The sequence below is a fragment of the Heliangelus exortis genome, chromosome 28 (assembly GCF_036169615.1).
Source record: "Heliangelus exortis chromosome 28, bHelExo1.hap1, whole genome shotgun sequence".
Classification (NCBI taxonomy): domain Eukaryota; kingdom Metazoa; phylum Chordata; class Aves; order Apodiformes; family Trochilidae; genus Heliangelus; species Heliangelus exortis.
In genome coordinates, this window is record NC_092449.1 from 3,587,238 (window position 1) to 3,611,249 (window position 24,012).

Sequence of the window (24,012 nt, forward strand, 5' to 3'; positions counted from 1 at the left end):
GGGTGGGATGGGGTGGGTGGGATGGGATGGGATGGGATGGGAGGGATGGGATGGGTGGGATGGGATGGGAGGGATGGGATGGGATGGGATGTGGTGGGATGGGATGGGATGGGTGGGATGGGATGGGTGGGGTGGGTGGGATGGGATGGGATGGGTGGGGTGGGTGGGATGGGATGGGTGGGGTGGGTGGGATGGGGGAGATGAGGCCCCTGGGGTTCAGGCTGGGGAAGAGGGGGTTGGACCCTGTGTGACCCTCCTGGGAACTAAGGCAGGATTTGGGGTAAGGAGGGGGGATTTGGGGAGGTTTTAGGGGGGGGTTTAGGGGAGGTTTTAGGGAGGGGTCTAGGGGAGGTTTAAGGGAGGTTTTAGGGGGGGGTTTAGGGAAGGTTTTTAGGGGACGTTTAGGGAGTGTTTAAGGGAGGTTTTATTGGAGGTTAGGGGAGGTTTTAGGGGGGCTTTAGGGAAGGTTTTAGGGGAGGTTTAGAGAAGGTTTTAGGGGAGGTTTTAGGGGAGGTTTAGGGAAGGTTTAAGGGAGGTCTTAGGGAAGGTTTTAGGGAAGGTTTTGGGGGACGTTTAGGGGATATTTTAGGGGGGGTTTAGGGGAGGTTTACGGAAGGTTTTAGGGGAGGTTTAGGGAATGCTTAAGGGAGGTTTTATTGGAGGTTAGGGGAGGTTTTAGAGAAGTTTTAGGGGAGGGTTTACGGGGACTTTAGGGGAACTTTTAGGAGTTTTTCCCCCCTGAACAGGGCACCCAAACTCCCACTCCCAGCCCCGAAGCCTCCGAGCGCCGGGCTGAGGCTCTCGGGTGTCACCCAGAGGGAGAGGAGGAGTTGGATTTGCTCCTGATGGGTCCTTCCTGCCTCATCAACCTCAACCACTCTCTGTTTTGGGGTTTTTTACCTGAGTTTTGGAGCTCTCTCTCCAGACATGGTGGCTCAGGCCCTGGAGCTGTCCAGGAAGCCCCACGTGGTCATCGCGACACCCGGCCGGCTGGCAGATCACCTGAGGAGCTCCACCACCTTCAGCCTCAAAAAGCTCAAGTTTTTGGTAAATCTTTTCTTTTTTTTTTTTTTTTAAAACCCTTTCCTTTTCAATCTTTTTTTATTTTCTTTTGCTGGAAGCTGAGGGTTTCCTTGTGGCTGGGGGCAGGTTCTGGATGAAGCTGACCGGTTGCTGGAGCAGGGCTGTGCTGACTTCACTGCTGACCTGGAGGTGATCCTGGAGGCTCTGCCAGCTCACAGACAGACTCTGCTCTTCAGTGCCACCCTGACTGACACCCTCAGCCAGCTCAAGGCTCTGGCTCCCAACAATCCCTTCTTCTGGGAGGCTGAGGCTGAGTAAGGCTTCACCCACTGGGATGGGGATCCCCCTTTTCCCTCCTCACCCGCAGCACTGAGCTCAACTCTGGAGTTCTCAGCACAGGAAGGATGTGGATCCCGTGGAATGGGTCCAGGAAGGGTGATCAGGGAGCTGGAACAGGAGACAAAATGAGGGAGCTGGGGTTGTTCAGCTTGGGGAGGTCTGATAGTGAGTTTCCAGGGTCTGAAAGGGCTGACAGGAAGGCTGGGTGTAAGGGCTTGGAGTGATAGGGGATATTCAGGGGAGTGATAGGGTGAGGGAAAATGGGTTTAAATTAGAGGAGATTTGGACTGGGATGTGAGGGAAAAGCTCCTTCCCAGGAGGGCAGTGGGACAGGGGCCCAGGTTACTCAGGGAAGTGGCTGAGGCCTCATCCCTGGAGATCTCCAAGGTGAGGATGCTCTGAGCAACCTCTGGCTGAGGGTTGTCTGCACCAATCCAGGTTGGACTGGATGCTCTCCAGAGGTCCTTTCCAACCCCAATTATTCTAGGATTGGCTGATTCTGCCTGGTTTCTTCTCTCCTGACTGTTCTGCATCCTTCCTGCTCCCTTTTCTCTCCCCCAAACCCCATTTCTTTTGCCAGGGTACGGACAGTGGAGGAGCTGGATCAACGTTACCTCCTGGTCCCTGAGGCCCTGAAGGATTCTTACCTTGTCCACCTGATCCAGACCTTCCAGGACCAGCACCAGGACTGGTCCATCATCATCTTCACTAAAACCTGCAAGTGAGTGGAGCTGTTCCTCCTCCTCAGCCTCCTTTGCAGCTTGAGCTGCCAGATTCTGGCTGGCTGGGCTCTTGGCTGGGGTGGTGGTTGCTCCCTGTGCTGAAATTGGGTTGGGAAAGAGCTTTTCCTTTGCCAAATCCCAGGGGTGAGAGGGTGAGGGGTGGGTGTCCTGTTCCCTGCTCCTCTCAGAGCCCTTTGCTTTGTGCTGCTTGCACTGTGAGGGCTCCTCAAGCACCTGATTCATTTCCCTGTCATATTCTGATTTTATTTGGTTTTTTTTTTTTTTTTTCTTTCCCCTCCAAGGGACTGCCAGGTCTTGAACATGATGCTTAGGAAATACAGATTTCCTTCAGTAGCTCTGCATTCCATGATGAAACAGGTGAGGGATGGAGGGATCTGGGAGCTGGATGGATGTCGAAGTCCTGCAGCTCCTCTGGGTCCCCACATCCCACACAAAATTCTCTTTTTTTTTTTGCAGAAACAACGTTTTGCAGCTTTGGCAAAATTCAAGTCCAGCATCTTTAAGATTCTCATTGCCACTGATGTTGCTGCCAGGTAAGGGAAAAAAATTTGATCTCTGTTGGCAGAGGTTTTACTCTTGATTTTTCAGCACCAGCGTGGGGATTGGGCTGGGTAAGAGGAAAGCTTTAAATTCCCCCCTGCTGGGGTGGGACAGGTTTTTTGTGTTGTGGAACATCTCTGAGCTGTGTTTTGGAGCTGCCTTGTGTGTGCTGGGGTCTGATCCTGGCTGGGTTTGCTCTAGGAGGGGGGGTTGTGTCTTCTTGTGAGGCTGAGTGTGCTCAGGGAGGGAAGGGCAGGAGGAGTTTGGCCTGAGGTGAAGGGATCCCGGGGCTCTGGGAGGAAGCAGAGGCCAGGAACCTGAGCACAAACCCAAATGTTTGTTAATTCCTGCTTTTTCCTTGCATTCCAGAGGTTTGGACATTCCCACAGTCCAAGTTGTCATCAATCACAACACTCCTGGCCTGCCCAAAATTTACATCCACAGGGTTGGCCGCACGGCCCGGGCAGGTGAGCTGGGAAAATCCAGGGATTTCCTGGGATCTCTCTGCTGCCAGGACTCATCCCTCACTGTGTTTTCCTCCTCCAGGTCGGAGAGGAATTGCCATCACCCTGGTGACACAGTATGACATCCACCTGGTCCATGCCATAGAGGAGGAGATCAGTGAGTAGAGCCCCCAGCTGCTAAAATGGGGGATTGGTTCTGCTTGTGGTGCTTGCTCAGTGCAGGTTGTGGGATCCAGGACATCAGCATAAAAATATCCCATTAGAAACAGGGTTTGGAAAAGCTTGGAAAAGAGCAGGAGCTCCTGAGCCTTCATCTTGATGATTTCAGGTGTGTCAGGTGTTTGGCTCCCTCCTCTCCCTGGTGTGTGGGATTTTTTGTAACCTTTTTATTAAAGCAGCCAACTTCTTCCTGACTGCCTGGCTGTGCTGCAGAGGCTGAGGTGGACAAAAAGAGCAGCTTGGCTTTTGCATGCTGAGTATTTATTTATTTATTTTAATAAATGGGACCTCTCATTGCATTTTGGGGAATGGCAGGCAGAGGGGGGACTTGAATCCTGTCCTGGAGGCTGGAGAAGCCAAGAGTGATCACAGGATGTGACAGTTCCCTGATAATCAGTGGGATTTATGCTGCCCCTGCTTTTTTTTTAACCCATCCTGGTTTGTAAATGTTTCCCTCTGGTGCAGAACTGAAGCTGCAGGAGTTCTCTGTGGAGGAGCAGCTCGTGCTCAACATTGTCACCCAAGTGAATGTCACCAGGAGGGAGTGTGAAATAGTGAGTGTGCAAACCTTCTGCAGAGGTCCTGGGGGTGTGACTGAGATCCTGGGGGTGTGACTGAGATCCTGGGGGTGTGACAGAGATCCTGGGGGTGTGACAGAGATCCTGGGGGTGTGACAGAGATCCTGGGGGTGTGACAGAGATCCTGGGGGTGTGAGAGATCCTGGGGGTGTGACAGAGATCCTGAGGGTGTGAGAGATCCTGGGGGTGTGACTGAGATCCTGGGGGTGTGACAGATCCTGGGGGTGTGACAGAGATCCTGGGGGTGTGACTGAGATCCTGAGGGTGTGACTGAGATCCTGGGGGTGTGACAGAGATCCTGGGGGTGTGACTGAGATCCTGGGGGTGTGAGAGATCCTGGGGGTGTGACAGAGATCCTGGGGGTGTGACAGATCCTGGGGGTGTGACAGAGATCCTGGGGGTGTGACAGATCCTGGGGGTGTGACAGAGATCCTGAGGGTGTGACAGAGATCCTGGGGGTGTGACAGAGATCCTGGGGGTGTGACTGAGATCCTGAGGGTGTGACTGAGATCCTGGGGTGTGACAGAGATCCTGGGGGTGTGACTGAGATCCTGGGGGTGTGACAGAGATCCTGAGGGTGTGACAGATCCTGGGGGTGTGACAGAGATCCTGAGGGTGTGACAGATCCTGAGGGTGTGACAGAGATCCTGGGGGTGTGACAGAGATCCTGAGGGTGTGACAGAGATCCTGAGGGTGTGACAGATCCTGGGGGTGTGACAGAGATCCTGGGGGTGTGACAGAGATCCTGGGGGTGTGACAGAGATCCTGAGGGTGTGACAGAGATCCTGGGGGTGTGACAGAGATCCTGAGGGTGTGACAGAGATCCTGGGGGTGTGACAGAGATCCTGGGGGTGTGACAGAGATCCTGGGGGTGTGACAGAGATCCTGGGGGTGTGACAGAGATCCTGGGGGTCCAACCTGTGCCTCTGGATCCCCAGCTTTGCTCTTGAGCACCTCAGGAAGAATTTTCCTTCCTTTTTCTAGTGGAAGGACAAAGCCCTGGGTGTGGGGAGGGTTGTTTGGGTTCCCTTCCCCAGGTTTGCTCTGTTCCTCCACTTTTTTTTTTTTTTTTGCAACATTTTTGTGCTGCTGAGTGTTGAGGCTGGGTCTGGGGGGGCTGTTTTACTCTGTGCTTGGTTACTGACAGCCCTGCCCTGTGTCTGCTTTGCCAGGAACTGGAGGGAATGGATTTTGATGAGAAGAAAGAAATAAATAAGAGGAAACAGCTGATCCTTGAGGGGAAGGTGAGAGTTGGTGCCACGTAAACTACTCTGAGCAGCAGCTGATTTAATGGCAGGGATGTGGAACAGGGAATGACAGCTCCTCCCTCAGTGCTGGGTGTTTCTGTCCCACTCCCCTGTGGTGAAATTTTCTCTGAAATGGTGACTGACACTAAAAAGTGCATCAGGGTAGTGCCTGGCTGGTGCAGCCTGCTCAGTCGTGGGCTGGAAAGCTGCATGGACATCTAGGAAAGGTTAAAAAGGGCTGGCACTGTCCTTAGGGATGTCACTGGTGTCATTTGCCATTGTAGGATCCAGACCTGGAGGCAAAAAGGAAAGCAGAGCTGGCCAAGATCAGGAAGAAAAAAAAACAGTTCCATGAGAAGGTCCAACAGACCCTGCAGAGGCAAAAACAACTGCAGCTGAAGAGGAAACTGCAGAAAAAAATGGAGAAGAGGAAGAAAGTGGCTGCTAAGGAAGAGAAGTGACATCCTCTGGGCTTGGCTTGGACTGTCCCAAGATTGCTGCTGCTTTGGGAACTCTGGGATCTCACAGGGACACTTCTGGATGAAGTCAGGGTCGTTGGAGAGGATGGGGTGAGGGGCCAGGGACACTTTGCTGAACCACCCCTGGGATTTTTCCTTCCTGCTGTGGGCTGTTCCCAGCAGGCTGGAGTCTCCTGGAAGAATGTCTTTCAAGAGCATGTTTGCTTCCTGCAGCAGAGCCTGGCCTCAAGTCTTGGTGATGGGAAGGGAAATAAAGATCCTCTGTGTCTCTCTCTCTTTCCTCTCTCTTTCCTCTCTCTTTCCTCTCTCTTTCCTCTCTTTCTTCTCTTTCCTCTCTTTCTTCTCTTTCCTCTCTTTCCTCCCTCTTTCCTCCCTCTTTCCTCCCTCTTTCCTCCCTCTTTCCTCCCTCTTTCCTCCCTCTTTCCTCCCTCTTTCCTCCCTCTTTCCTCCCTCTTTCCTCCCTCTTTCCTCCCTTTCCTCTCTCCCTTCTCCCTCTTTCCTCCCTCTTTCCTCCCTCTTTCCTCCCTCTTTCCTCCCTCTTTCCTCCCTCTTTCCTCCCTCTTTCCTCCCTCTTTCCTCCCTCTTTCCTCCCTCTTTCCTCCCTCTTTCCTCCCTTTCCTCTCTCCCTTCTCCCTCTTTCCTCCCTCTTTCCTCCCTCTTTCCTCCCTCTTTCCTCCCTCTTTCCTCCCTCTTTCCTCCCTCTTTCCTCCCTTTCCTCTCTCCCTTCTCCCTCTTTCCTCCCTCTTTCCTCCCTCTTTCCTCCCTCTTTCCTCCCTCTTTCCTCCCTCTTTCCTCCCTCTTTCCTCCCTTTCCTCTCTCCCTTCTCCCTCTTTCCTCCCTCTTTCCTCCCTCTTTCCTCCCTCTTTCCTCCCTCTTTCCTCCCTCTTTCCTCCCTCTTTCCTCTCCCTTTCCTCTCCCTTTCCTCTCCCTTTCCTCTCCCTTTCCTCTCCCTTTCCTCTCCCTTTCCTCTCCCTTTCCTCTCCCTTTCCTCTCCCTTTCCTCTCTCCCTCCTCTCTCCCTCTCTCCCCCCTCCATTCAATTGCTGCTCTTTCCCTTTCAAGGGCTGCTGCCACTCACACTTATTTTTATCAACAGAGTCTCCCCTGAGCCAGAGTCTAAAAATACTGTGACAAAATGAGCACAACCCCAATCTGTGCCACAGCTTGGAGTTTTCCAAGAGAGGAAAATCCCTGGAGCAGAGGGGGAGGCTGCACTGTGTGCCTGGGGTCACCACAGAATAATTCTGTACACGTTGCTGATGCTCTTGCCTGCACCTCTCAGAGCTGACAGCAAAGTCCTGGACTGGAGATCCATGGGCTGGGGGGGGGGTCTCTGTTTTCCCAAAACTTTTTCTGCCCCAGAGGAAGAGCCCCAGGAGCAGGATTGCCTCATTTCTTGCACCAGAGTGGTTTATTGGGGTCTGCTCTGTAGGTTCCTTGGGTGGAACAAGAGGTTGGTGAAGCTGGAGGGGGTTGAGCACCAACCTCTTGGTCCCTTACAGAGCTTAAAACCCCAAAGCAGCTTAAAACCCCTGAGCAGCTCTGTTCTGGTGTCAGGTTTGAGCCCCAGGGCCTTTTTAGTGCTTTCTCAGAGCTTTCCATGATTGAGACTGAAGAGTTGTTATTTCTGCCTTAAAAAAATTGTTTGGTTTTTTTTTTCTGGTCAGGAATAAATATTTATTGCAAGGAGTGACTGGGTCTTTGACCTCCTTCAACACAGGGGGGAGTTGTGGAATCGTGGAGGTGTGGGCAGCAAATGGCTGGGAGAGAAAATTGGGTTTATTGCCAGGGGAGTGTTGGGGTTCAGGAGCTGCCTGAATGTGTTCCTTGTCCTCTTGGGAAGGAAAGGGGAAAAGGAAAGGAAAGGAAAGGAAAGGAAAGGAAAAGGAAAAGGAAAAGGAAAAAAGGAAAGGAAAGGAAAGGAAAGGAAAGGAAAGGAAAGGAAAGGGAAAAATGGAAGAAAGGAAAGGGAAAAGAAGGGAAGGAAAGGAAAGGAAAGGAAAGGAAAGGAAAGGAAAGGAAAGGAAAGGAAAGGAAAGGAAAGGAAAGGAAAGGGAAAAATGGAAGAAAGGAAAGGAAAGGGAAAAGAAGGGAAGGGAAGGAAAGGAAAGGAAAGGAAAGGAAAGGAAAGGAAAGGAAAGGAAAGGAAAAGGGAAAAGAAGGAAAGGGAAAAGAAGGGAAGGGAAGGAAAGGGAAGGAAAGGAAAGGAAAGGAAAGGAAAGGAAAGGAAAGGAAAGGAAAGGAAAAAAGGAAAGAAAAGGGAAAAGAAGGAAAGGAAAGGAAAAAGGAAAGGAAAAAGGAAAGGAAAAAGGAAAGGGAAAAAAGGAAAGGAAAAAAGGAAAGGAAAAAAGGAAAGGAAAGGGAAAAGAAAGGGAAGGAAAGGGAAAAGAAAGGGAAGGAAAGGAAAGGGAAAAGAAAGGGAAGGAAAGGAGAAAGGAAAAAGGAAAGGAAAAGGGAAAGGAAAGGAAAAAGGAAAGGAAAAAGGAAAGGGAAAAAAGGAAAGGAAAAAGGAAAGGGAAAAAAGGAAAGGAAAAAAGGAAAGGAAAGGAAAAAAAGGAAAGGAAAGGGGAAAGGAAAAGGAAAAGAAAGGAAAGGAAAAGCCCTCCCCAGCCTGCCTTGTGGCCCAGCTCCTGTCACTCCTGGCAGCTGCAGCTCAGAGCTTTGCCCCAGCCTGGTGCTTTCTGAATACTTTAAATGCTCCCCCAGCTCCCTGCAGGAGCAAAATTCCATCCTGGCAGGTCCTGGGGAGGGGGCTGGGGGTCTCATTTGTGTCCCCTCCTCCTGGCAGCCAGATTTGAACCTCCTGGCTGAGGTCTCTGCTCCAGCCTGGGGGGTTTCTCCATTTGGGACACGTGGGGTTGGATCAAGGCTCTTGTCTGGAAGCTTTATTGAAAATTCCCTTTCATCCAAGCCCTGAGCAGCCTCCTCGTGTTGGAAATGAGTGGCTGCAGTGCTGACTTCAGCCCCTTCATTCATCACCGGGAGTGGCCGAGGAGGAAAAGCTTGGGATGCAGGGAAAAAGCCTCCAATTCCCAGCTGAGGAACTGGGAACACGTCCTGCCCAGGGGGAAGGGACCCCGGGTGACATTTGTGCTGCCACACAGCCCCCCCAGGATGCTCCAGCTGGGGGTGCTGAGCATTCCCATAAAGCTCTGGAATGCCCTGGGACAGGGATTTCCTTCTCCTCATATCCCAGGTTGCTCCCTGGTTCTGCTTCCCCCCATCCCACAGCTCCCCAGTTTGGGGGGGTCCCTGGCTGGGTTGCCATGGAAACTCCTCTGAATTCAGCTCTCAGCTCCGTGCTGGGGGTGCTGAACACAGGGGGGGGTGCAGGAGGGGATGGGCCTGCCCCTGGGTCATCTTCCTCATCCTCCTCTTCCTCCTCTTCCTCCTCATCTTAATCTTCCTCATCCTCCTCATCCTCATCTTCCTCATCCTTCTCATCCTCATCCTGCTCATCCTCATCGTCCTCATCTTCCTCATCCTCATCTTCCTCATCCTCTTCATCCTCATTTTCCTCATCCTCATCCTTCTCATCCTCATCTTCCTCATCCTCTTCATCCTCATTTTCCTCATCCTCATCCTCCTCATCCTCATCTTCCTCATCCTTCTCATCCTCATCCTGCTCATCCTCATCTTCCTCATCGTCCTCATTTTCCTCATCCTCATCTTCCTCATCTTCCTCATCCTCTTCATCCTCATTTTCCTCATCCTCATTTTCCTCATCCTCATCTTCCTCATCCTCCTCATCCTCATCTTCCTCATCCTCATCCTCATCCTCCTCATCCTCATCTTCCTCATCCTTCTCATCCTCATCTTCCTCATCCTTCTCATCCTCATCTTCCTCATCTTCCTCATCCTCCTCATCCTCATCTTCCTCATCCTTCTCATCCTCCTCATCCTCATCTTCCTCATCCTTCTCATCCTCATCTTCCTCATCTTCCTCATCCTCCTCATCTTCCTCATCCTCATCCTCCTCATCCTCATCCTCTTCATCCTCATTTTCCTCATCATCTTCCTCATCCTCTTCATCCTCATTTTCCTCATCCTCATCTTCCTCATCCTTCTCATCCTCATCTTCCTCATCCTCTTCGTCCTCATTTTCCTCATCCTCATCTTCCTCATCCTTCTCATCCTCATCCTCCTCATCCTCATCTTCCTCATCCTCCTCATCCTCATCTTCCTCATCCTCATCCTCATCTTCCTCATCCTCATCTTCCTCATCCTTCTCATCCTCATCCTCCTCATCTTCCTCATCCTCCTCATCTTCCTCATCCTCCTCTGAGGGGCTCAGGAGGAACCTTCTCCTCCACCTCCCACTTTTTCCCCCATTTCTGCCCAGCCTGGATGCTGATGGATCCCAAGGCGTGTGCCAGAGGTGGCTCCTTGGGATGGGGTCTCAGGGAAACCAAACCAACAAGAAAACTTCCAGGAGCTGGGAAGAGAGCCCTGGGATGGAGAAGGCAGCAAAGCCACCCCAGGGACTCAGGAACAGCCCTGGGACAAGCCTGATTTCCTCAGGGAATCTTTCCTGGAGCATTTTCCCCTCTTGCAGAGGAACAAGCATCCCAAAGGTGCTTCCCAGAAGTTTGGGAGGAAGAGGCTGAGACAGAGGCTGAGAAATCCCCCCCAGCAAGGAGCTGGGGGACAAGGGGACAGTTCTGGTGACACCAGCAGGAGCTGCCAGCTCTGCAGTGACAATCCCATTTGTCACAGCCTGTGCCAAATCCCAGGGAAGGACTCCAGGGATGGATTTCCCTGGGAGAGCTGCAGCCTCAGGGCCCTTCCCTGCAGAGTTTGGGGACAGAGGAGGTGACAAGGGGACAGAGGAGGTGACAAGGGGACAGGGAGGAGGTGGCAGGAGTGTGAGTGCTGCTCCTTTGGGTTACCTGGAGCTGCTCTCATCCCAAGTGTCTCCTTCCCAGCATTGTTCCAGCTCCTGGTTTTTTTGGGAAGAGGCAGGACCGAGGTCCTGCTCAGTGCTGGAGCTGCTGCTCTGTCCCCTTGGAGCAGGAACTGGTGTCAACACCACCACCTACCAAGGGTAATAATTATAAATTATTAATTATTAAATTATTAAAACAGGGAAAAGGGTCTGGGGAAACCTCACTGGGTTTTGGGGGGGGGGTTTATTACAGGTTCATGGACATTTTCCAAAAGACTTTTAATTGCTTTAGGGGAATTTTCTTCCAGTGTCTGCATGGGGTGAGGATGTTCCAGAGTCTGTCTGAGCTCTCAAGTGCAAACTGACAATTTCTGCCCTAAATCCAACCCATTCTCTGAGGAAGGGAGCAGCTGAGCCCAGAAGCAGGAGCTCAAAAGGCTCAGGTCACCCAATTTTTCATTAATGCTGTTATTTAATTACAAATTCCCCCCCAGGTTGGAGCTTTTGGAGACAGAAAACAAAGTGGCTCTTTGCTTCTCTGTGTTCTGCCAAAAAAACCCCACAGAATCTGTTAAATAACAGATGTGAGGCATCCTTACAGCACAGCACACATCACCTGGGGGCTCTGCAGTGGCTTTTGGGGCAGAAAAAGGTTTTTACCTCTTCTTTAAACTCAGGGAATTGACCTGAGGGCCCTGGGGTTGCTTTTTCTCCTCTTGTCTCTCCAGGCACCTCGGAGATGCTAAAAATTGGAAGTCCAGCAGCCCTTCAGGGAGGGCAATTTTCTGTTTTGGGGAGGAAAAATCAAAGTCTGGGGAGGTTCAAGGAGTTTGCAGAGCAAAGCAGAACCAGAACCAGAGGTGTTGGGGGGCCCAGGTGAGCTTTGGGTCTGGCCTCATTTTGCAGCCCTGGATTGGCATCTCTCAGATGGAGCCTGCATGAAACACATCCCCTTTTTTTTTTTTTTTTGTTTTTTTTTTTTTTTTAAGGCTCTATTTTTGGCATGTTCTGGACTAGTAAAGCTCCATTTCCTCTTGCTGAGCTGGTCAGAAGGACCCTGTCCCAGGTTTGGGTTCAGAGCAAGCTGCTGCTCAGCCCTCTTGGGCAAAGTGTGGGGGGGAAGATTGCAAGGTTTTGGGGTTTTTTTTTTTTTTAATTGTTCATCCTGATCTCACATGAGAACCATTCCCCCCCCTCCTGTTCCCTTTATCAATGTTCTGTCTGGGTTTTTTATGAATAATTCAGAGCTTCATCTGGGAAAAGAATGAGGCTCTCAAGGTACCTGGAACCAGTGACTTCTCCCCCTCCAGGAAACTGGGAGACAGAAAAGCAGAAAACTGCAGCTTTGCCACCCTGATTTCCCCCTCTGAAGGAAAAAAAAAACAGCAAAGGGAAGGGCTGAGGGTTGGGAAGCTCCTGGAGGGGATGTGTTGGAGTGCTGGGGGGGAATTCCTGGGGGAATCAGAGCTCTGCCATCCCCAGGGGGTTCTCACTGCAGGGATTTAGGGCATTTGGGGAAAGAGCTGGTGATGAATGGGTTTTCATCAGCTGGGAAGAGGGGGGGACTGGGAGGGGAAGTGGGAAAGTGCCTCCCAGAGCCATCCATCCCCCTGCCCTGCAGGATTTGAACAAATGGCAAGCACAGGGCAGAGCTCACCAAGCCACTGAGATGGTTCTGGCAAGGAAAAAGATGAGTATCCAGCACCAGAAGGTGTGGGAAGAGTCTCTGTTCCTGACAAAAGAGCAGAGCCAGGACTGGGAGAAACTGGGAGATGCAGAGTGAAGAACCCACTGCCCCCCAGCATCCCTGCCAGGGCAGCTCCAGAGCTTTTCCAGAGCTTTTCCAGTAATGAAGAAGCTGCTGAGGAAGCTTAGAACTGGGCTGATGTTTTTTCCTGCTGTGAAAGTGCTGATTTCACAAGAGCTGAGTGGAGGATTCTGCACTTGACACCAGGACTGGGGTCAGAGTTTGCAGAAGAGAAGCAGCAGCACCCTGGAACTTGGGGGTTTTTTTGTTTTTTTTTTTCCTAGCATGTGGTTATTTCATGGCATTTTTAAAAACAGGGTCTAACCCTGGCTGCCCTGAGGAGGTTTGAACCTTGTGAGGAGCTCCCTGCAGGATGCTGGTGGGAGATCAGCTGGAAATTTCCTTCCTTCTCTTTGGGATTTGTTGCAGGATTTGCAGACATCCTCAGGACATCAACCTCAGACATCCCAGGACTCAACCTGGCTCCTTCTTGGAAACCTGGTGGAGCTTCCCAGTGGGATCAGCTCCTGTTTTGAGGATGAAAAATGCAGAAAGGAGGAGCAGAGCTTTCAGTGGACTCAAAGATGACCCTGAGGGTGCATTGGGGAAAGCAGGAGGCAGCATCCCTGAGCAGCACAACCCAAAAATTGGGCTACAAAATGGGCTCTGCCTGAATTTGTGGCCCCATCCTCAGCCACAGAAGGGTGAGAGGGCAGCAGGATAGAACAGAAATATTTTTTTCTCTGTTTTCTTCCCAAATCCCAGCCTCCTCCCTCTGCCTTGGTGATGGAGAAGCAAAGCCAAGGCACCTCTCTGGGAGCTGAGCTCTATTCCAACAGAAAGGATAAAATCCCTGCTCCTGTAGGGATAAAATCTGAGCACTGGCATTGCAAAAAAGGCCTTAGAAAGTTTTCCCACCCTCCCCCTCCCAGGTACTTCCTTCCCTTTCTTAAATACCCTGAAACAAATGTTCACTACAGGAGCTCCAGCCTCAGGCAGTTGTGAGAACACTTCATGCAAAAGGAAAAAAAAATTGTAAAAAACCCAATAACAACAACAACAAACCCAAACCAACCCAACCCCCCACCCAGAAAAGCTTTTCCCTGGATTTGCAGGTCTGGAAATCTCCACGTTTGCTCATTCCCCCCTGGGAAAGGGAGGAGTTTGCCCAGATTCAGGCCAGGAGGCTCCAGCACTTCTCCCACTTCTCCCAGCAGATTCCCAAGGTGCCAGCCCTAATCCTGCCCTGACTTGCAGGGTGTGGGAGCTGTGGGTTCCTCTGGTGGTCACCAGGTGAGGGAAAGGAGAAGTTTGGAGAGTTTGGAGCAGCAGAAGTTCTGTGGAACAGGCTCAGGATTGCTGAGCAGCAAAGAGGGGGGGGGGGGGAAACAAAAAACAAAAAAATCCCACAAAAAACCCCAAGAAAACCCAAATGCAAACACTTCTGTAAGGTTCCTAACTATTTCTACACAGCCACTGCTTCACCATCCAGCACAGGGCTCAGCATGCTCCTGGGTGGCTATGGGGACACAAAACTTTCCAGGTTTCTGCAGGGCATCCCTCAGGATTTGCTCAATTCCTCTTGGAAGCTCCCAGAACTCCCAGGCTTCCCACAGGCACTGGTCCCAGCATGCTCCCAGCACCTCCTGCTCTCCTTTCATCTGGCCAAGTGTGGCAAGCTGGGACCTGAGCCCTTCCCAGGGAATTCTGCTGGGCAGAATGTCTCTGTGGAGTGAGTCCCAATTAAAAAAAAAAACAAAAAAAAAAAACAAAACACAAGGAAAGGGAAAGTAAAGGAAAATAAAATTTAAAAAAAAAAAGGAACCAAGAGCAACTGTGATTTGCTCCATTTAATTTCAATTAACTGCAGCCCTCAGGAGAGGCCAATCCAGCAGTTTGTTGGCCACCTCCTCAGGGATGTCCCATAAAACCAAGCCCCTGCTCCTCTCAACTCAGGTTTTAATAAGTCATTAAATCCCACTGGGTCAGGCTAATGTGAGCTTTCAAACCTTCCCTGTCATCTGGAGAATGTGACTGAAGAGTGGGAAGGACACAGGGTCAGGCAAGTCCCCCCCTTTCTCTGCAGGGGGAATTCTGGAAGCTCCTGGCAGTGCCCAGTGATCCTGTTGGAAAGAGAAGATGTAGAAAGGGAAGAGGAAAAGGAGCCAACTCTTTGGCCTGGGTGTGCTAAAACTTCTCCTCCCTCCCTAGGTGGGGAAACAGGCAAAAAGGGAAGTGGTTGCCTAAAAAAAAAAAAAAAAAAAAAAAAAAAAAAAGACTACTAAAAAAAAAAAATAAAAATGCAAAGGCTGCATTCTTCCCCTAGAAAAAACCTGTAAAAATGTTGGGAGCCAGAGTGTGCCAGCAGGGAGGGGACAGCTGCTGTCTCTGGACCATGTCAGAACCAGAGCAAGGACCAGAGAGGTTCTGGTGGGACTCGAGATGCTCCCTGCAGAGGGAGGGGCTGCATTTGGGTCCCCAGGCAGCTGCTGGGAGGGTGCTGAGTCCTGCCCAGGCTGGGTGCTGGGTCTGGGGTGTCCCTGGGGTGTCCCTGGGGATGCTGCTCTCAGTTGCTCTCCAGCAGCTTGGCCAATCCCTGCCGGAGCTCGCTGAGCTCAAAGAGCTTCACATCCAGGATTTCTGTCACCTTGGTGACCTCGTTCTGCATCTTCTCCCTCTCAGCCAAGCTCTCTGCCAGGCTCTGCTCAGCCAGCTGAAGGCGTTGTTCCAGCTCTGAGTTCCTTGCCTCCAGCTCCTGGGGGAGGAGGACACAGCCCCAGTGGGATGGATGCCCCAACAGGGGAACAACAACACCCTTATCCCAACACCAGCACCCTCATCCCTAGTACCCTCATCCCAACACCCTCAGCCCTAACACCCTTATCTATCCCCACCACCCTCACCCCCAACACTCTCATCCCAACACCAACACCCTCATCCCAGCACCCTCATCCCAAACATCCTCATTCCAACACCCTCATCCCCACAGCCTTATCTATCCCCAACACCCTCATCCCAACACCCTCACCCCCAACACCCTCATCCCAACACCCTCATCCCAACACCCTCATCCCAACACCCTCATCCCAACACCCTCATCCCCAACACCCTTATCTATCCCCAACACCCTCATCTATCCCCAACACCCTCATCTCAACACCCTCATCCCAACAGCCTCATCCCCAACACCAACACTCTCATCCCAACACCCTTATCTATCCCCAACACCCTTATACCCAACACCCTCATCCCAACACCCTCATCCCAACACCCTCATCCCCAACACCCTCATCTATCCCCAACACCCTCATCTATCCCCAACACCCTCATCCCAACAGCCTCATCCCAACAGCCTCATCCCAACAGCCTCATCCCCAACACCAACACTCTCATCCCAACACCCTTATCTATCCCCAACACCCTTATACCCAACACCCTCATCCCAACACCCTCATCCCCAGCACCCTTATCTATCCCCAAACCCTCATCCCAACACCAACACCCTCATCCCAACACCCTCATCCCCAATACCCTTATCTATCCCCAACACCCTTATCCCAACACCCTTATCCATCCCCAACACCCTTATACCAACACCCTTATCTCTCCCCACCACCAGGCCACCCACACCCACCCAGCCCAGGTCTCCACCAGCTCTTTCTGAGGGTGATGGGTTCAAACTTGAAAAAGGGAAATTTAGGTTGGACATTAGGAAAAAAAAAAATAAAAAAATCTTTCCTGTGAGGGTGCTGAGCCCCACGTTGCCCCCCAGAAGCTGTGGCTGCCCCATCCCTGGCAGTGCTGAAGGTTGGATGGGGCTTGGAGCCCCCTGGGCTGGGGGAGGGGTCCCTGCCCATGGCAGGGGGGGCACTGGGGGGGCTTTTAGGTCCTTTCCAACCCAAATGATTCTGTGATGCTTTGCAGCAGCCCAGCACACACACCCACACGTGTGAGCCCCTGTTTCCCAACCCCTGCCATCTGCTCAGGGTTTGCAAAGGTCTGGAGCCTCCCAGCTCCTGCCTCATCCATCACCTGCTGGGTTTGGGCTGTCTGGGGAGGTTCTGTGGCTGTTCCTGTGTCTGGGCCAACAGAACCCCTTGCTCAGAGGGAACCAGGGGCAGGCTCTGTCCCCAGGGGCTGCACAACAGATTCTGCTGCCATCTGTGTCCCTGCCCTGAGGCACAGAGCAGCATTTTGTGTCCCTCTTGCCAGCCACAGCTCTGCTCCTCAGCCAGCCCAGGGGGTCCCAGGACAGCAGCTCCAGGAGCAGAGGATGGGATATGGGGGGGTTTGTTGCTCCCTGTATCCAAGGGATACAGGGAGGGGGGAAGAAGGCAGGGATACAGGATCCAGAGGAGCTCAGGATTCCCTCTCTGGCTCTAAGGGGAAATGGGAAGGGATCTGAGGGGTCCCAGCTCTGCCCCCCCTCACCTGCAGCTTCTGCAGCGTCTCCTCCCGCTCCCCCTCTGCCTCCCACCGACCACACTTCTGGCTCTTCAGCATCTGAATTTCCTAAAAAAAAGAGGGAAAAAAAAAAAAAAAGCATCATGCCAGCCCCCCAGCCCTCTGCCAGTGGGGTCAGGCTCCCACCACATCCCCCAAACCCAAGCCCCATTCCCTCTCCCCAAGGATCACAGCACCAAACTCAGCTCCCAGTTTCCTCCTTTCCAACCTTTCCATGCCTCCCTTTCCAACCTTTCCATGCCTCCCTTTCCAACCTTCCCCTCCTGCTGCCTCCCTTCTGAGCCCTGAAGTCCCTGACCAAGGTGAGAGCTGAGAGTCAGCAAGGCTCAGTGAGGTCTGCTCCCACCCCAGATCAGATCCCAGGGGCCCTGCTCAGCTGCTGGATGAAAACCTCTGCAAACCCTGGCCCCAGAGTTTTTCCTTCTCCCTAAGGATCAGGAACACAGACATCAGAAACCCCTTTCCTTCCCACCCCTCTCTCTATGGCTCTGTCCACCCACCCTGCTGGAGCACAGGGAGCCTGGAGATGTGCAAAGAGAGGTTTCCCCTCCTTCACAGCCCCTGTGATTAAAACACTGCTTTAAATCATTCATTTAAATGCAGTGAAAGCAAAAAGTGGTTCTGACACCAGAGGCTGAGTGCAGCTGAAGGGTGAGACCCAGCCCTGCTCTGCCTGAGCCTCCACTCCAGGATATTTACACTCACTTTATTCTCACTTTAATTATTCATTCTCACTTTATTTATTCTCACTTTAATCTCACTCAGCTTTCCCTCCTGTGCAGCACCTCTGATCTCTGGGCTGCACAGTGCCCTGGGGTCCCACCTCATCTTTAGCCTTGAGCAGCAGCTCCAGCTCCTCCAGGCTTTGGCTCAGTTCTTCTTTGTTGTTCTCACTGGAGGAATCCTGAGCCCCCTGGGACTCCAGCTCTGCGACCTGCAGACACAGGGAAGGTTTGCTCAGAGGCACAGGAATGTCCCAACATCACCCACAGTCCCCACTTTGCCATGGTTTGGGTCCCTTGCAAACCAGGGACTCAGAATAGGGCAGCAGCTCCCACCCTGGGGCTGCTTGGAAAAAAAATAAATAAATTGTCTCCTTCTGCTCTGCACAGATCACACACAATGCAGCAAAAACCTCTCTGTCTCTGCCTCATCCTGCACTCCCAGCAAAGCCTGACTGGAGGACCATGAGCCTGCAGCACTTGGGGATGCTCAGATCCAGCTCCATTTGCATCCCTGGGCTGCCCAGAGCCAGGGAGCTGGGAGGAAGGGTTTGCCCAAGCATATTCCCCATGCCTGGAAAATTCAGCCCAGTGGTTTAGATTATTCATGAGGAGGATTCCTTCTGAAAAGCACGACCAGCAGGGTATTGCTGGGGCCCAGGCTCTCAGGGGGTGCAGCTCCAGCAAGGGATGGTGTCCCCTGGAGAGGGTTTGGACCTTGCTGTGAGATTTGCTCCTAAACAGCAGAACCCAGGTCATGGCCAGAACCAACCAGCTCTGCTCCCAGAATGGCTTAGGGACAACATTCCTGACACCTTACAGAGCTGCAGGCTGAAAAAGTCCCTTTCTGTGGCTGGTGAATTCCTGGGATGAGGACCCAGGGAACCCCAGCCACCCCCAGACCCTAAACCTACACCCAGCTGAGGTCTCTGCTGTACCCAGGGCAGGCAGAGGGGAGAATTTTGTTCCAGGCAGCTCTTCTCCAGCAGTGAGGATTAGAAATAGGCAGAAGGAACCCTGGGGGAGGGCTGGTTGCTGCAGAGTGGCCACACAGCAGCCATCAAGTGGGAAGAGCTGTTAATTGCTATAAATCCCTCCTGTCTCCCAGCAAAATGCCTTTATGGCTTCTCCAGGGCACCAAAGCTCTTTCCCAGCCAACCCCCAACTCTCCCAAAACCTTTTCCCAAGTGCTCTGCAGCTCCCAACAAACCCAACCCTGTGATTGTCACCCCTCTGCCCAGATGCCACCAGCCCCTCCATGACCTCTGTGATATTACTGAGGTCAAAGGATCCCATTATTCCACCAGGACAAGAGCTTGTTTGTACTGCACCACTGGGCTTCGTGATGCTGCAGCTCAGATTCGAGCTGATTACAGCAGGAAGAGCAAAATTCATCCTTCCTCTCCAGGCCAGAAGCCTGCCCAGCTCAGGGGGGGCAGAGGATTTACTCAGGATTGCTGGCAGCAGGGAACAGCTTGGACAGGAGCACTCTGTGCTGGGTTAGGAACTGGCTGGAGGTCCAGACCCAGAGAGTGGTGCTGAACGGGGCTGCATCAAAATGGCGGCCGTGGTGTCCAAAATGGTGGCCGTGGTGTCCCCCAGGGATCAGTGTTGGGCCCAGTGCTGTTTAATCTCTTTATTGATGATTTAGATGAGGGGATTGAGTCCATCAGCAGCAAATCTGCAGATGACACCAAGCTGGGGGGGAAGTGTGGATCAGCTGGAAGGCAGGAGGGCTCTGCAGAGGGACCTGGACAGACTGGAGAGTTGGGCTGATCCCAAGGGGATGAGGTTCAACACAACAACCCCATGGGGAGCTCCATGGGGCACAGAGGGGCAGAAAGGGACCTGGGAGTTTGGATTGCCAGGAAGCTGAAGAGGAGCCAGCAGTGTGCCCAGGTGGCCAAGAATTCCAAGGGCATCCTGGGCTGGCTCAGGAACAGCGTGGCTGGATCAGGGAAGGGATTCTGCCCCTGTGCTCAGCCCTGGGGAGGCCACAGCTTGAGTCCTGGGTCCAGTTCTGGGCCCCTCAGCTCAGGAAGGAGATTGAGGTGCTGGAGCAGGTCCAGAGAAGAGCAAGGAGGCTGTGAAGGGATCCAGCACAAGTCCTGTGAGGAAGGGCTGAGGGAGCTGGGGGTGTTGAGGCTGGAGAAGAGGAGGCTCAGGGGAGACCTCATCACTCTCTCCAACTCCCTGAAAGGAGGTTGGAGCCAGGGGGGGGTTGGGCTCTTTTCCCAGGCAACTCTCAGCAAGACAAGAGGGCACAAGAGGTCTCAAGTTGTGCCAGGGGAGGTTTAGGTTGGACATTAGAAAGAATTTCTTTCTGGAGAGGGTGCTCAGCCATTGGAATGGGCTGCCCAGGGAAGGGGTGGATTCTCCATCCCTGGAGATATTTCCAAAGAGCCTGGATGTGGCACTCAGTGCCATGGGCTGGGAACCACGGGGGGAGTGGAGCAAGGGTTGGACTTGATGAGCTCTGAGGTCCCTTCCAACCCAGCCAATTCTGTGATTCTGTGATTTTATGAACTGCCCTTAGGAAACCTGAAGGGAAGTTGGGATTCCTTCAATTTGAGCTCTGATTTCCCCTCCCTTTATCCACAGGGACTCAGCAACATTCCCCCCCCCCAGCTCTTATCAGAGCTCCTTAGTTCCATGCCCTTATTCCTTGACATGTTTTCCCTGCCAGGCTCCATCCCAGCTCCTGGGAAGTGCTGGGAGGAGGGGGGTGAAGGGCAGGAGGGGGCTGTGGGACAGGACCTGATGCACTCACCCTCTGCCTCAGGGATTCTGTCTCCTCCTGGTAAGCAGCCAACTGCTTCTTCCACTGGTCCACGTTGGCATTGGCCTCATGGAGAGCAGCCACCAGCTTGTTGTTGTTGTCCTGGAGGCTGAAAAATTCAGCTTCCCACTGGACCTCACTCACTGAGCTGTGAAAGAGGACACAGGAGTGGGCAGGGGAGCATAAAAGCCTCAGCATGAAGGTTTCTCCCCCCTCTGTGTTCCATGAACTGGAAGAATTCTCTTGGAAGTGCTGGGCAGATCCCTCTTTGCTCTTTGGCTTTCATATCCCTCCCCAGATTTAAATATTTCTTCCAACCCTGAATATGCATCTTTTTCCTTTATCCCTGGATAATGTTTGACTTTGAGGCCATGTGTGTGCTGGCTTGAAAAGTGCAGGAAGCACCCAGGGAGATGAATGGGGAGTGGGGAGGTGCAGTTACTACAAAGGAGCTTTGCAATGTGGGACCATGAATCCAGCTTTTTAAAGCTTGGTTAGATCTGAATTTCCTTTGAATAAAACCCTGCCACCCCAGACTGGGGGAAAAGGTAGGAAAGAACACTTTGCTTTTGATTTAAAAATATTTTAAGTGTTCAGCTGGGAGCTCAAGGGGCAAAACCCAGCCCAGGAGCTGTTAAACAGACAAAGAAAGGAAGCAGCAGGGACTTTGCTGGAATTGTCAGGGGAATTCAAGACAAATGCAGCCCTGGGCCAGCTGGAAAAGTGTGAACATCTTCTGGTATCCCAAACTACTGATCTGTGGCTAACTGGCACCAGCTCATCCCTGCTGCAGGCACAAAGCATTCTCCTTCCCACGCTGCCTGAGCTGCAGACTTCACATCCAAGCTGGAATAAAAAAGTTTCTGCTGGGGAAGGGAGGGCATTGGAATGGTGGAGGTTTGAGCAGCAGCAGACATGAGGCAGCACCTAAAGAAGCAGTGTTTGGGGTCCAAAAAAATTGGGGGTGCCATGCAGGAAATGCTGCCAGAACAGGGAGCTGGGAAAAGCCACTTGTGGGAGCCTCACCCTTCTGACAGCATCTTCTTCAACCTCTCCTTCTCTGTGGTTATCTCCACATCAGCACTTTGGCTCCTGAAGAGCTTATCTTCTCCTGGCCCATTGGAGCTGATGATGGGGCTGGGAAGTACCTGGGAGATGAGGAAGAGGAGGTTACCCCACAGCAACCAGGAGGAGCCCCAGGGGCTCTACAAACTCTTTCCCAGGGTCTCAGGGCCTCAGAGCCCCTCAGCTCTTGTGAGAAGCTTCAGCCCTGACTCCTGGGCTGGCAAAGGGCTGGCAAAGGGGTGGCAAAGCTCCTCCTGTCCAGCTGGGCAGCAGTGATGACTCTGGGAGCTCTGTGGATTTCTCCTGGATAGCTCAGTGCTTCCCTTTTCCTTTTCCTGTCTCCATTCCCTGCTGGGGCAGTGATCCCAGGCTGAGCAGGGGGCTCACAGCCTGCACACACAGTGCTTCCCCTCCTTCCCTTTCTCCCTCCATCCCTTCCCACTCCAGGAACTGAATTCCCTGACCCTCAGCTTCCCCTCAATGTCACAGGGATGTCACAGCCTGTCACTGGGGTCCTGGGGCTGGGCAGAGCTGCTCCAGCTGCCTCTTTCTATTGAAACCTTTAGAGGATTTTCTTGCTGGTTTTCAGAGCAGTTGAAAAGCTTCATAAACCCTTAATAAACCCTGAAGCACAGAGCTGCCAGGCCACCTGAACCTGACAAAAGAGCTGAAGATGCTCTGCACTCTTTTGTTGCTTCCATTACAGCCCAAACTGGGGATGATCTAAGTGGGACTCGTTCAAAAAAGGTACCAGAGGACAGAAGAGAAGCTTCCACCCTGGGATTTCCCCAGCTCTGAAAAGCTGGAGCCTAAGTAAAGTAACCCAGGGGCAGAAAAAGAGGGAGCCCTGATTTAATTGCAGGAGACAGATCTGCTCTCTGCTCACTTGCAAACAAGAACACAATTAATTATTCAAGGATGAAGCTCATGTTTGAAAGTCTCCTAATGCAGAGACTGTGAGTCAGCAGTGGGAGAGGGGATGAGGCAGAGGCCAGAAATTCAGGACAAGATCTGCATGGCCACAGGGCAGGGGACACTGCAGGTGACAGATGAACACGTCCTGAGGAGTTCTGCCTGGTGGTACCAGGACCAGAGGGAGCATCTCTGCTCCAGCCTCCACCTCCAGGCCAAGGGAGAGAGGAGATGGAGGCTGCAAGTGACCATGAGTCTATGTCTTGGGTAATTACTCCTGAGCTGTGTCTTTTACCCAAAACTTTGGTTCTGCTCTGAATGCTCTGCTCTCCTCCCTCCTCCATTTGCCACCCAGTAGAATGGGGCTCAGCCTCAACAGGCACCAAAGTCAGGCAGCTTCTCCCCACTTTTTGCACCCCAGATGACATTTCCAGACTCTGCAGAGCCTCTGCCTCCCCCTCTTTCCCTTGCAGGCCAAGGCACTGTTCACACTCCCTCCTCCTCCTCTGCTGCCTCTCCATCTGTACCCAGCCCAGGGAACGCAGAGTCCTCCATCCCACAGCTCCTCTCCTCCTGCCAGGAGCTCTGGAAAAGCAGGATCACCTCTGGAGTGAACTATCTGGGAGGACAGCTTCACCATCAGCACTGAACTGTTTCACCAAAACCAAAACCAAAAAAAAAAAACAAAAAACCCCCACCAAACAACAAAACCCCCACATTTCCAGCATGGCTTTGTAAGCCAGCAAATAGTTTGGGCAGTTGAACTGGAAAGAGGAGTGGGAACCTTCCCAGGAGCTCCACTTCAGCACTAGTAATTGAGTTGACTTGATGTGTTTCAGAAAAGGACCTCAGAGCCAGGGGTGTCCCCAAAATCTGCAGCTCCAACCCCAGGGTCTGGCAAGAAAGCTCAGAGAGGGAAAGGGATGGATGCAGGAGTTGGGAAAGGAGCTGAGCTCTGGGGCCATTCCTCCCTCCCTGGCACCTGCCAAGCATTACCTGGTGAGAGGTGATGTTCAGGGCAGGGTTGGTCAGTTCTGTTTTATCCTGGGACTTCTCCCTTGCCAATCTGGCTGCTTCTTTCACTTCCTGGAACTTTTCTGCAAACTGGAAACAGCAGCAAAGTCACTGGGGTGCTGCAGCAAAATGCAGAACAAGCTCCACTTGATGCCTGGGTCACTTCTCCCTTTTTGCAGCTCCACCCAGCATAGTTTTTAATTTCTTTTCAGCTAACAATGCCATTCAGGAACAGCCCCGAGTGATTCTGCACTCAGGGCAGTGGATTTGGCCAAACAGCAATGACAGAAATTGAGCCCAGAGTCCTGACTCAGTTTGTGATGCTCACAAAACCCCCCCAGACATTATTTTCATTATTTTCCAGTTCTTCTTGGCATCTTACATTAGATTTTAGCACACTGGGACCAGCATTATATTGAATTGCTAAAGCCTGTTCTCCAGAGGCTGATCTCCAGGATTTCAGGGCCATTCCCCTTGCCAGCCTCAGCTTTCTGATCTGGAATCTGCCCCTGCAGCATTACCTGGGAAAGATGCTGCTCCGAGGCAAAGCCCAAGCCATAGACAGTGTTAGCTCTGCTGTCTGCCCACTGCCCAAACTTCTGGGAGGTCTTTGTGAAGGTCATGTTGGGGGTAATTGTGCTGTTGATGATTGCCTGGAGAGAGAGAGGCAAGAATGAAAGCCAGAAAAAACGGCAGCCTGGTGCCCTGGGGGTGGTGATGCTGGATTGGTCTGGGGTACCAGGAGGAAATCTGGTTTTTAATGCATAAAACATAAGTTGAGGCTTTGGGTGAA

At 52.3% G+C, this 24,012-nt stretch overlaps 2 protein-coding genes across 5 annotated transcripts in view; one reads left to right on the forward strand and one right to left on the reverse strand.

Moving 5' to 3' along the window:
* Positions 1–7,321, forward strand: part of DDX49 (DEAD-box helicase 49) — a 16,272-nt gene extending 8,951 nt beyond the window's left edge. Inside the window, exons 5-14 of one of the 4 annotated variants that reach the window (XM_071727748.1) lie at positions 926–1,047; positions 1,150–1,337; positions 1,943–2,083; positions 2,387–2,462; positions 2,562–2,638; positions 3,015–3,112; positions 3,192–3,266; positions 3,794–3,882; positions 5,079–5,150; positions 5,438–5,750. In XM_071727748.1, coding sequence (XP_071583849.1) covers positions 926–1,047; positions 1,150–1,337; positions 1,943–2,083; positions 2,387–2,462; positions 2,562–2,638; positions 3,015–3,112; positions 3,192–3,266; positions 3,794–3,882; positions 5,079–5,150; positions 5,438–5,614 — 1,115 coding nt within the window. In that variant the 3' untranslated portion in view covers positions 5,615–5,750. Of the gene's footprint in view, positions 1–925; positions 1,048–1,149; positions 1,338–1,942; positions 2,084–2,386; positions 2,463–2,561; positions 2,639–3,014; positions 3,113–3,191; positions 3,267–3,793; positions 3,908–4,768; positions 4,999–5,078; positions 5,151–5,437 lie in introns of those variants that run through there. The other 3 variants (XM_071727747.1, XM_071727749.1, XM_071727750.1) reach the window with 3 other exon arrangements.
* Positions 7,322–14,098: 6,777 nt separating this feature from the next.
* Positions 14,099–24,012, reverse strand: part of HOMER3 (homer scaffold protein 3) — a 68,195-nt gene continuing 58,281 nt past the window's right edge. The window contains exons 2-8 of the mRNA XM_071727793.1: positions 23,741–23,874; positions 23,202–23,309; positions 21,255–21,376; positions 20,220–20,376; positions 17,551–17,661; positions 16,695–16,775; positions 14,099–15,018 (exon numbers count right to left, since the gene is read on the reverse strand). Coding sequence (XP_071583894.1) covers positions 14,830–15,018; positions 16,695–16,775; positions 17,551–17,661; positions 20,220–20,376; positions 21,255–21,376; positions 23,202–23,309; positions 23,741–23,842 — 870 coding nt within the window. The 5' untranslated portion in view covers positions 23,843–23,874 and the 3' untranslated portion in view covers positions 14,099–14,829. The remainder of the gene's footprint in view (positions 15,019–16,694; positions 16,776–17,550; positions 17,662–20,219; positions 20,377–21,254; positions 21,377–23,201; positions 23,310–23,740; positions 23,875–24,012) is intronic.